Raw genomic sequence first — 13,200 nt, forward strand, 5'->3', positions numbered from 1 at the left:
GTTCCCGCGTTAGGGCCTCCTCCACTCACGACAAGCAAAAGACAGCCAGTAGTGCCCGAAGGGTACATCCCGAGCAACGTACGTCCCAGAAACCCAACCTGTATCTTGACTCTTGCAAAATGCTTCCCCACTGTGCTGGCGGAGTCAAGTCGCTGCCGTTCTTGATATGTGAGTTGCTACGGTGTTTTCAGTGTGAAAAAGGGGACGAGTACCCACACAAATTTGCGACGATGGAAAAATGGAAGAAACGTGTATAAGAAAATATATGTCTGTCGTTTCTTGGTAGCTCGCGTGGGAGGGACTCCAACCGATGTCCGTTCATGATCTGGACGAAGCTTTGGGAGCTGGAGCTATACAGGCCAGGAACACGACCTATCAGCGTTGGGGGTGGCTGTCCCAGAACCCACAAGCATACGAGGAAAAGGGATCGCCAAAACCTAACCGCTGTTGAGCAAGCATACAGCGACCTCCACTCAGTGCAGGGTGCTTTCCATTCCCTTGCCTTACTGAAAGTTGATCCTGAAATAGAAACATAGAGGTCAGGGAGACGACAGCAGGAAGCTACGCGCCCAGACGTTCTTTCTGGCCCCTGTGACTAATTGCGGGTATGTCCTGTGACTATAGAAACCATGCACGATGCCTTTATAAGGCAATACAGGCGTCCACACGCTGAGAATGGACACCAGGATGATTCCTGGAACCTCCCCCCCTATGTCTTTAGGAAAGAAACTCTAAGCGGCTTGTTTGGGGAGACAATGTCTCCTCTCTAATTAGGCCAGAACTCTCCTTGGGGTCACGGAAACATCAGCGGGATCCTCTGGAAAAAAAAAGTAAAAAAACTAAAACAAAAAAGTGCTTTTTAGCAGTTAATGTAATCTCCGGAATCTTAATCAACATAAAGCCGGGCCCTTTAATTTGACCTGAACACAGAAGGTACACGATTTTTATTTGAGCACGGCTAGAGGAAGGCCATGATTTTAATCTTCCATCTCTGCTTGAAAAGTATAATTGTTTGAATATCTGTAAAATGATCAAAGCCGTAGAAGTTCCGCTGGTCCCGACGATATTCTTTTTTTAAGAAATCGTTTTGCATATAATATTCTCCAAAAACGGCAACGCCGTCCACCGGCCAAGTAGCATTTTGGCGGCTCGTAATTTAACTAACACCACATCGGGTTGACGTTTGAACTCCTGTAATGGTACACCAGGTAATTATTTTCAATATAGGTCCGTATAGTACTGTGCTTGTAGATTTAATACAAGAGTAGTCTAAACGTCATCCTCACTTACCGTTATGATGTTTAGCTAGCCTTAGCATTGCGTATAGCTCCAAAAGGCTACGCGGAGTTCCTCCCACCCCTCAATTAGCTAGCCGTGCGCTGCTCCTGTCATCTAAGCTCTTCAGTTTTCCTTCTTTTTCTCCCCAATGTCTCGATTCTCTCTTGGGTTCTTTGTTGAATATTTGCCATCTGTTGCAGCCTGCCTATTCCGTTTACTACTCATACAGTGGCCTGCGCAAATCACCCATCTGACTCACACAGACTATAAAGACCGGTAGCGTACAATAATACTTTAAATGAGTACCGGTAACTCTCCAGAAAATTAATGGAAAAAAGCATGAATTATAGTTAAGATGTGAAATTAATTGGAAGAAGGTCAGGACACTAACATGATACATTTTGAAAGGCTTTGAGGAGCAATCTAACACATTTTTTCCCCCTCCTTAATTTGAGGCCAAACTTTATTTGGTCCGCGGTTCCCTTTGACCTGTGCCAGGTGCCCTTGCGACCCCCAGCCACTATCCGAGGCCCGGTCCTTTTTATTGACGACCAGTCTGTTTTTTTTGTCGATATATACGTTCTTACTTTGACTTTTCTGTGTCCTGAAATGTCAAATGTCAGTCCGATCGGCGAGAGGAGTAAAGGACTAAAAATATACAATAAAAATGGCGCGTCGACGTTAACGTACCTAAATAGGGATAGGTAGTGATCCACCCATAGAAAGCATGAATGTCGGTTTCCTTTTTCTGCAGAATTTACGAGTTTCCTGGAGGATCGCGGTCAGATGCAACGGACACACCCGGAAACACATTGGATGACATAATGTACTGAATATCACACAGCTGCATACCGCACTTCAGGTGTTTTTCTTGAACTCTGAGCAGAAAGGATTAGGCTTGTTCAAATTTGTCAAGTCTGTCGTCTAGAGAACAACGACCTCCTTATGTTAGATGGGTACTGAAATTATGTTGTGGTGCTTGGGTAACCAAAAGGAGCCCTCCTAAGCAAGTTTCTTTGTGAATTGACGGCGCCAAAAATAAATTCGTTGCAGGGGTATTTATGGTTTGCAAGAATTTAGCGTAGTATATGAACTGTGTGTCACACCAAAACGCAGTGGGAGCTGGTGAATATCCTTTCCCAAAGGTAGGGGTAGATGTCGGGCCGGGGACAAAGTGAAAAGATAGGGGGGGTGAGGCTGTGGTGAAGTGTGCTGGGGGTGTAACGTACTGGTAATTTCTGTATCGGCCTGACAGTGTTACTTCCTAATGCGAGTGTGACTGATACCTCAATCCGTGGCAGGTTCGCCGGACTAAATTTCTTTTTATCATAGTGAAATTAGGGATGGTGTCGCCTCACGTTATAGGGTTCGGGCAAATATTTCACAATAGTTGTGTTTAGGTGTGGGGTGTCCAGGGGAGTCCTGGTGTAAATTGGAGTGACAAACTCGCATGCCCAACTTCGTAAGTTATGCCAGACTGGAAAGAGACATCAACGCGAACTATCCCGGGGCAATTCTTGTACAAAGTTTAAAAGATTAGTTTATGGATACAGGACTCACTCAGTTGCCGGATTATTCAAAAATGATCTGTTTTATATAGCTGATTTTTGTTTTGCGGGACAAATGGATTTCATTATCAGAACTGGTATAGTGATACTGTACAAGTGGCGTGAATTTTACTCAAAAAAAAACAAGGGCCCGCGCTCGAGGTAGCATTCCATTATCGACTCCCGCTGTGTAAGTGGAAGGTAGCATCCGCAATAGAAAAAGGATAAGGTTTTTCTTATTCGTTCCACCTGAAAGACTAGTTGGTAAACTATATTAGGTGAAGTTGGTACATAATGAGTTGTAGAATTTGTTTGACGGATCAACACGGGATTTACTCGCCATTTATTGGCGTACTGCTCTATTTTTGCACTAAACCTCCCCTTTGTTTCCTACCATTTTTAGTTGTTGTATTTATCAGTATGACGGGGAGAACTGTGTTAAGGTGTACGCTGGCTTCATGAGCGACTCTTGTGTCTTTTAAAGTTTCCGTAACCAAATCTTAATCTTTGCCTGCAACTGACACATTTCCTTTGGACTTAGGAAATAAACCCCTCTGAACCGTTAAATGTCCCTGCCTCCTCGTCTCCTGCGTTGTATGGTCTCCCTCCTTCCTGTCCCTTTAACAAGAACAAAACCTTTATAATTTGGTCATGTTTTGATTGGCGAAATGACTGTGCAGTGTTTCCCAATGCATTGCTATGATGGAATTAAAAGCTATTCTAAGGATGTTGAGCATATTCATGTTTTTACACACACTGCTAATATAGTCTGAACACAACGTACATTTGGGAAATGTAAAATTGATTCGCTGCCTGTGCATTGCCCTTTATCATAATATGCAACATAAACGCTGCGCTATGCCTCTGGCGCACACTCACTTTAAAAAATTCATAACAGTGTCAGTAAGTAAACAGTTACTTGTACATGTGTGTGTGTGTGGACCAAGAGAAATTATGCCAATGAACAACACATCAAACTTCTCTTCGATAAGCCCTGTAGCTGTCTTTACTTAATATTGTTCAGAGAGTAACACCCAGAAGGCAAACCACCCATTAAATCCACATTTGTTGGCTTTTACTGTAAGGAGCTTAAACATAACAAAAAATGCAAGAGTAAGGACAACAAGTTTGAAGATATCTGATTTTTACCATTGAAAGATAGATGGGACATGTATGCAGATGACATTGTACTGCGCCTAGAAAATATGTCTTGACATATTCCATCAAGACTAATGGGGGAGGAACATCCTCTGTCTAACGTAACAGCTACGTAGGAGGTAAGCATATCATGTCTTAAAATCTACAATATAAAACCATAGGTCGACAAAAGACACAGTAATTCCCACCATATATTGAGATATGGAGCATCTCCACTCTCCGTGATTGGCCCTGATCCTTGTTTCTGGTTTTGTGTGAGCTGAACTCAGTTCTTGCCCTGAATGGTTCTGTGGTGAGGTTTAAACAAAGGCGGCTTACAGAGGACAGGACTGGTGCTGGGTCCAGCACTCAGGCTTCTCTGTTGACTGTAAGCCTCCAATGTACCACGCGTATCCTGCAGTTGCCAATGATGGTACTGCGTTAACTTTTTGTTTGTTTTCTCTATACCCTACTACACGCACAGAGCGAAGTCTAACTACACCACCTATGCCTGAGCCACTAAACTGCACAGGATGTTAGTAGAAGGAGAAGTGTAGGATAAGAAGGGAGTTACCAATGGTGGGCTAGAAAGGTTAGATTTTATATGTGAATACAATTGTATTATAATGGTTTTTATTGATCAAAAAAGTAATCTTTTTTTCATATACATTTCCAAATCTGTAAGGTAAATATATTCATTAGAAAATACTAGATATGAATACCTACATGTGAACATTACTATACGTGACAAATTGATTTTTTGTATATTTTAACAAGTTTTAACCAGTTAATTTTTATTGTTCACCACGATCAAAACGAAGGACTGCCTTTGCATATTGTGACAGGTGGACTGATATCTTAATCCGGGTTTTGGATTTGGGCTTGTTTTTCCGTTCTATGTGATTTTCGATTAAAATAGTGAATTCATGAAATTTGATTGTGACTTGAGTGGCTCTGACGCAGCATTACACCGTGAAATTGCGATTTCACTGTGCAATGACTTTGCCACTCGAGGAATAAACACACTCTACAGGTGCTGCCAGGATACCACTCGGTTATCAGATCTACGAACTCGTGCGCCGTCGTGCCCGTGACGGTGCCAGTGGCTTCCAGATTTCAAACCCGCCTGGACCGGTTTTTATACACTGGTGACGTTTCCCATCTGGTTGTGATGGCCTGTCATTGGTGAGATGGGTCCCGCCATCCATCACCTGTTCGCGCATATTGGTTATTCCTAACATCCTCAAGGTAATATTTTTGAATTTTGCTGGACATTTTTGTCATTCAGACCGTGCTAAAAACTTTTCTGTGCCTTTCCAGTAACTAAAATCACCACTTTTGCTTTCCCTTCAGGAGCCTATTGCTATTGTGCTGTCTGTCCCCTCAGCCGCAGTACACCAATTCTTCTCGAACCCGTCCTAGTGATCTTCCGGCTGCAGCGTGGCCCAGCGTAAACCCCTGGTGGTACTTGGATCGGGTGCTGTCCGTCAGATTCGGACTAGGCAAGAATGTATGGCGATCCTTTTTTATGGCCGCTGCACAAGAGAGTGGATCTGTGTGGAATACTCCTGAATCTTTCTATCGGACCCACCCACGAGGCAAGGTTCCATAGAGTAGCGATGTTATCCGCAGATTTGATGTTTCCTGTTCCTTACACTGAATGTCTGGAACCAAAGCACATTTGCATTAATGAACACATGACATAAAAAGAACCAAAAAATAAAAAAACCCCAAGAATTATGATTCATTTCTTGTGTTTATTTTATTATTATTGTTAGTATGTGTTAGGTTTCTGCTTTTTCTTACCTGCCAAACATCTTTCGAGAAACTCTATACTGATCTATATTGTTGTCATTTATCCATAAAAACGGCATAATTTCAGTTACTTTCCAAAGAAAATGGTTTTGCAGACTTTCTTTTTTATTTATTATTTTTCTTGTTGCTGTTTCAGTTTGTAAGTGCCTATTTGTTTTAAGTTAAATTCACACTACCTGCACATTAACACAAATCAGGCATAAGACAACTGGTCAACTATAGTAAAGGCAAAACATATTCACACCTTTTTCCTTTGATGAACTATCCTGTTTTGATTGTGTTTAAATTAATTATTTTCCTTATTCTCAGTTGTAAGCAACAGAGCCTCATTAGATCTATAGACTTTACCTGACACATTTGAATACAATATTTAATCTTTATTGAAGCTTGGTGGGCCTGAACTGTCTTACCCCTTTCTCACTTTTCCGTAGCGTGCTTGAATGCGATCCTCCCAGAACTCAGTAGCACTGACTGGAGAGGCAGCACTTTAGATTGAGAGAGATCCAGCAAGAAGTCTCTCAGCCTGGATGACGATCGCTCAATGCCAATCGCTGGCTCCAGAACAGAAGACGGAACCTCAGCATGGTCTGTGTTTTGTACATTGCTTCACTTGCTATCCACTGCGCCGAGGTGGAGAGGCTCAGCGACAGCTCTCCTCCAGCAGAAGTGTCCTCAGGTCCTCCGATGCTGCAAATGCCCACAAACAACCAAGCTGTCCTTGCCCTTGCTAGAAATTATAGCGCATTGCATTAGACCTATTAAGCAGTAAAAATATTAAATTAGCATTTTTAAGAATGGTGGTACCAATGTAGTTCATCTACAAACATTAGATTCCTTTTAGTATTTTGTAAATTCCCGTATGAAAAAAAGATACATTTACAAAATTTTGACTACTCGAATAAAACAATCTTTCCCATCTATATTTCCTAACAATTGTGCTTTTGTGTCCAGGACCTTCGTTAGGCACCGGAAACAGCAAACCTGCGGATAACATCAGCTACGTCTCTGGAACCTGCTACGGTGTTGGTCCGATAGAAGATTCAGAGTATTCCCACACAGGATCCCCCTCTTTGTGCTCGGCCAAAAAAGACGCCATACCATTATTGCCATAGTCCGATCTTACCGGACAGCACCTATCCAAGTCCACCAAAGTTGTTTTACCAGCTTGGCCAGCGCTAATCGCTGGAACTGATCACTAGGGACGGTTCTGAAGAAATTTGGGTACTGCTGCTTATTGGACAGACATGCACAAGTAGCAAAATGGCTCACCTGAAGGGAAACAAAAGTGTGATTTATTTACTGGGAAAGGCACATAAAATTAGCACTGGTCTATATGACAAAAGAGTCCCAAAATCCAAATATTGACCTTGAGGAATAGGAATAACCAGCGGCGCAACAGTGAGGATGGCGTGGACCCAGTCTCACCAATGACAGCCATCACCATACCAGATTGTGAGCAACTGTCACCAGTGTAAAAAACCGGGTCCAGGCTGTTTGAAAGCTGGAATGCCACATGCACCGTCACGGGCACCGAGGCGCACGAGTCGTAGATCTGATAACCGAGTTTGATTCCTGGCAGCAGCTCTGTAGTGTTGTTTATCTCCTCGATGGCAAAGATCATTGCACGTGAGAAGCGCAATTCACGGGTGTTAATGCTGCGCAGAGACACTCAAGTCACAATTCAAATTTCCAATTCACTATTTTAACAGAAAATACATATAACGGAAGAAACAAGCACCAGAATCCAAAACCCAGGATTAGATATCAGTCCAACATTCACAAACATCAAAGGTAGTCATTCTTTTGCATCTAGGTTAACAATAAAAATTAACTTTTTAAAGAAACTTGTTAAAAAATACAAAAAATCAAATTTTCACATATAGTATTTTCACATGTAGTATTTTCATATCTAGTATTTTCTACTGCATATATTACCTACTGATTTGGAAATGTATATGAAAAAAGATTACTTTTTTGATTCAATACAAAACCATTCTAATACAATTGTATTCACATCATAAAAATCTAAACCTTTCTATCCCCACACATTGTAACATCCTCTTATCCCCCACTTCTCCTTCTTACTAACCTTCCTGTGCAGTTTAGTGGCTCAGGCATGGTGGTGTAGTTATGCTTCACTCTGTGCATGTAGTAGTGTATAGAGAAAACACCACCAATAACGCAGTCACCATCCATTGCAAATGCAGGTATACGAGTGGTACCTTGGAGCTTACATTTCACAGATGAAGCCTGAGTGCTGACCCCAGCACCAGTCCTGTCCTCTGTAAGCCCAGCCCTTTGTTTAACATCATCCACAGAACCATTCAGGGCAAGAACTGAGTTCAGCTCACACAAACCCAGAAACAGGATCAGGCCAATACGGAGAGTGGAGATCTCCATCTCTCAATATCTGGATGGGAATACTGTGTCTTTTCACAGGTTTATATAGATTTTAAGACAGAAGCTTCCCTCCTACTACTGTACGTCAGACAGAGGATGTCCTCACCCATTAGTCTTTGATGGAATATTGTCAAAGCATATTTTCTTAGGCTGCAAGTACAATGTCATCTGCATTACATGTCCATCTATCTTTCAATGTTAACATCAGATATCTTCAAATTGTTGTCCTACTCTTTCATCTTTTTTGTTATGTTTAAGCTCATTACAGTAAAGTCCAACAAATGTGCACCTTTAATGGGTTGTTCTGTTTATTTGCATAGTAAGTAAAGCAGATACAGGGACTTATCGAAGGAAGTTTGATGTTGTTCATCTGGCATAATTTCTCTTGGTCCCACACACCTCACATGTACAGTAACTGTTTACTTACTGACACTGTTTATGAATTTTTTTAAATGTGAGTGTGCGCACATAAGGCATAGCGCATGCGTTTATGTTGCATATTATGATAAAGGGCAATGCACATGCAGCGCATCATTTACATTTCCCAAATGTACAGTTGTGTTCAGACTAATAGCAGTGTGTGTAAAAAATGAATAATGCTCAACATCCTTAGAATAGCTTTTAATTCCATAATAGCAATGCATTGGGAACACTGCACATTCATTTCCAAATCAAAACATGACCAAATTGATTAAAGTTTGTGTTCTTGTTACGGGACAGGAAGGAGGACCCAAACGCAGAGACGAGGAGGCAGGGATTAAACGGTTCAGAGGGGGTTTTATTTAATTAGTCCAAAGGAAATGCGTGACAGGCACAGTCCGACAAAATACAACCCAGCACAGGGAGAGCAGAGGACCAAAACTGGGAGGGAGGCACACCGGGGACTGGCGAGGAACTCAGGAAACATAAACAGGTCCATAACACCAAATTAGGGAGAAAACCGGGCAAAACACAAGAAGGCCAAACGGGGAAAATAACCCCCACAAAACCCCAAACCACAACAGTACCCCCCCCCCCCCCCCCAAAGACAGATCCCAGATGTCAAAAAAACAAACCCCAAAAGGGAACAAAAACAACCCAGAAAGGGCGAAGACACTGGAAACGAGGGCCAAGGGACGGGAAACCAGGGACAGACGGACACTGGACAGAGGCAACCTTGAGCACAAGGACACAGGGAGCAGGACAAAGGAGCCCGAGCAAGGAGGAACTAACGATGGGAGCGAGAAGGACTGAGGAAAAAGAGCGAGAGGAGGACCAGAGGAGGGTGAGAGAGGGATGTGGACAAAGGACCAACAAGAAAGGCACTAATAGCGGCACAAGGAGTTTCAGAACGGGCTGGAGACTGGTGGCGAGCGGGGACCAGAGAGAAAGCCAAGGAATGACGAAGGGTAGGGACACAAGGAAAGCGCGGCACGGAGAGAGAAAGGCACAGAGAGCATGACAGACACAGGGAACGCAGAGACGCACCTAAAGAGAGACAGTGACAGAGAGCGGAGACAAAACAAACAGAACAAAGCGAGAGAGACACCAAGGACAAGACAGACAACATCGGAACGAAAAAACATAGGGAAAGACACCAGGACGAGAGCAAAACTGATAGGGAGAAACAGAGAGACAACCAACAGAAGAGAGAGAGAGAGAGCAGACCGAGACAACAACAGAGCGAGAGTTACAGAGAGAAGACAGACAGACACAGGGAGCAACAGAGACAGAGCCATGGAGACAGGGCGAGGACAACAAACAGCGAGGGATTGGAGGAGAGGGACAGAGAAAGGGAGCTGAAAAGGAACTAGAGGCAGGCACAGAGAGGGAGAGCCAGAGAGAGACGGGGAGACAGAGAGTAGGACACAGAAAGTGAGAGACAGAGACACACGGAAAGAGAGCGAGATACACCCAAACAAACAGAGGGAGAGAAAGGGACAGAGACGCAGAGAGCAAGACAGACAGACATAGAAAGAGGAAGAGACAACAAGACGCAGAGACAAAGTGAACTAGACCGACACAGGGACCAAGAGAGACATGGGAGAGATTGATAAAACCAGAAAGACACAGAGCCAAACCAAAAGAGGGAGAAGCACAGACAGCAAGACAGACAGATACGGTACAGAAAGCAAGACTGATAGATACAGAAAGCAAGAAAGACAGGGCGATTGAGACGAGTCATCGGGAAGGGGCGAGGAGAAAGACAAGAGAGGACTAGGAGGAGAAGAACAGAAGAGGAGCGGAGAAGCAAGCAGGGACAGCGCAGCCTAGATAGAAAAGGCAAAAAACACTAGAAACGGAGAGGAACGGGGGAGTCACCTACACAAACAGGCAGAAAAAGGGACTGAAACCCAGAAAGCAGGACAGACATGGGGAAAGAGAGATACACCCACACAAACAAACAAAAAACAAAGCAAAAGGGACAGTGCAAGAGGGAACACCGAGAGACTGGACGAGAAGGGTGGAGAGACAAAAATGGAGAAGACGAGACGCAAAAAGCCAGACAGACAGAGCGAGACGTGACTAGACCACAGAGAGGGAGACAGACAGGCACCGGGACCGAAAGAAACCGAAGCAGGGAGAGAAAAAATAAAGAAACAAATAAAGAAACAAACAATTAAAAAAAAACAATGAGACTAGGCAACCAGAAGGGGATGGAACGAAAGAAGACCAGACCGAGAGGGACCAGATTAAGAGACCAAAACGAGAAAACAATGACACAGGGGACGGAAGAGAGACAAACAAAAACAGAGAAGGGGAGAGAGATACAGAGAATGTGGTTACTCACCACACGGGATCGAAGAGGGACCGAGAGAGAGCTTGGAGGTTAAGATCATCAGAATGCCCAACAGAGGGCGCACTAGGAACGCGAAGACCCCGAAGGCCCCAAGGGGCGCACTAGACACTGGAAAGCCCACAGGGGGCACACTGGGAACCAGGAAGTCCCGGGCGCACAGGGACATCGGAAGCCCACGGGAGGGCACATTAGGAGAACTGGAAGCCCACAGGGGGGCGCACTAGGGGCACTGGAAGCCTGGGGGCCACACTGGAAACCTAGCCCACGGGGGCACACTAGGAATACTTGACCACGGGAGGGCATACTAGTGTTCTAAGGGGACGCCGACTCTGAGCAAACAGGTGGGACAGACGTGGACATAGACGGGATGGACAGCATGGAGACAGGCGGGTCGGGTTTAGGGGCGATTTTGGGTGGGACGGACGGAGACAGTGTGACTACAGACGGATCGGTTGTGGCGGCAATTTTGGACGGGGTGGACACAGGGACAGGGAGGAAGACGGGGACAGGAACGGTGACCGGGACAGGGACAAACTGGAACAGAGACAAACACAGGGGCTGAGACAACCTGGGACAGATGTAGGCACAGGGACAAGCACTGGGACAGGATACGCACCGGCATAGACAAGGACAGGGGACAAACACAGAAACCGGGACAGACACAAGACTAGGGTGACTAGGACTAAGGGGGCTAGGACATCGGCCGGTCTGGGTCGCGGGGGACGGCGCCGGTCTGGTCTGTTCCCAGGGAGGACAGCTCAGTGGGCACTCCCTGACTTTGTCTTGTGGGCGCCGGCTGAGAGTCCGCCTCATCGCAGGACCAGCGGCTGGGGGTCCGCCTCGTCGGCGGGACCGGCAGCTGGGGGTCCCCTCGTCCGGAGCCGGCGCTGGGGTCCGCCTCGTCGTCGGCGGGAGCCGGCGGCTGGGTCCGCCTCTCGGCGGCGGGAGCCGCGGCTGGGGGTCCGCCTCAACGGCGGGAGCCGCGCTGGGGGTCCGCCTCGTCGGCGGCGGGACTGGCGGCTGGTGGTTTGCCTCGTCGGCGCGGGAGCCGGCGGCTGGGGGTTCGCCTCGCGGCGGCGGGAGCCGGCTGGGGATCCGCCGGCGGCAGTCGTCGGCTGGGGATCCGCGCCGGCGGCAGTCGCGCTGGACGCTGCCCTCTGGAAGAGCGGGACCGTCTCGACCTCTTGGAGGGACTGGCGGTGGCGACTCGTGGGGACTCGGTCAGCGGCCACTGACAACACAGGCTGGGAATCCGCGCGGCAGATGGCGCTGGGGGTCCGCGTCGGCGGCGACCGGGCAAGGGATTTTAAGCACTCCTCAGCGGACTCCGGGAGGCAAACTCTCTGTCCACCTCCTCCCACTCACCCATCATTAGATGCCAGGTCTCCGTGGAATCCACTCGCATGCGGCGGAATGCTGCGGACATGAGGCCCGCCGACGGATCCAAGGGTGGAGGAGTGGATGGAACACGTACTCGCGGGTCCATTCGAAGGTCAGATCCTTCTGTTACGGGACAGGAAGGAGGACCCAAACCAGAGACGGGGAGGCAGGATTAAACGGTTCAGAGGGGTTTTATTTAATAAGTCCAAAGAAATGCTGTGACAGGCACAGTCCAACATAAATACACCCAGCACGAGAGGCAGAGGACCAAAACTGGGAGGGAGGCACACCGGGACTGGCGAGGAACTCACAGGGAAAACCACAGAGGAAGCCGGGAAATGGCAGGATCAGGCAGGCTGGCAGAAAAAACCAACAGGGAGAAGGGTGACAGCAAAACAGACAACTTACAGGGAGCTGGTGAGGCAACAAACTCACAAGGCGACGGCATGACAGGCAGAAGATCTGACAAGGACAAAGAAAACACAGGTTTAAACAAAGGTAACCGAGGAATGGGGAACAGGTGAGACGTCAGGTGAAGCACATTAGGGCGGGGCTCGACAATCAGACAGCCAAACGTGAAGCTAGACAAGACAAGACAAGACAGGAAGCTGACTATCAAAACAGGAAGCAGAACAAACAGATACAGGGAAACATAAGACAGGATCCATAACACCAAATTAGGGAGAAAACCGAGGCAAAAACACAAGGAAGGCCAAACGGGGAAAATAACCCCCAACAAAACCCCAAACCACAACAGTTCTACCATTACAGAAAGTGAAGAATAAGGAATGTTTTTCAAAGAAATAGCGGTATTAGCATTTTTCTTTACAAACTCAAAAATTTACTGTATGAACTGAAAAATGT

The 13,200-nt window shown here is 46.2% G+C and overlaps 1 protein-coding gene across 1 annotated transcript; it reads right to left on the minus strand.

The window, feature by feature from the left end:
- Positions 1–6,295: 6,295 nt before the first annotated feature.
- On the minus strand, positions 6,296–8,177 carry LOC116687036 (extracellular calcium-sensing receptor-like). Its single transcript, XM_032512130.1, is given in 5 exon segments — positions 6,296–6,464; positions 6,797–6,902; positions 6,905–7,046; positions 7,144–7,432; positions 7,867–8,177. Coding segments are annotated over 5 exon segments (1,017 nt in total).
- Between the last annotated feature and the right edge of the window lie 5,023 nt (positions 8,178–13,200).

The sequence above is a fragment of the Etheostoma spectabile genome, chromosome 3 (assembly GCF_008692095.1).
Source record: "Etheostoma spectabile isolate EspeVRDwgs_2016 chromosome 3, UIUC_Espe_1.0, whole genome shotgun sequence".
Lineage (NCBI taxonomy): Eukaryota > Metazoa > Chordata > Actinopteri > Perciformes > Percidae > Etheostoma > Etheostoma spectabile.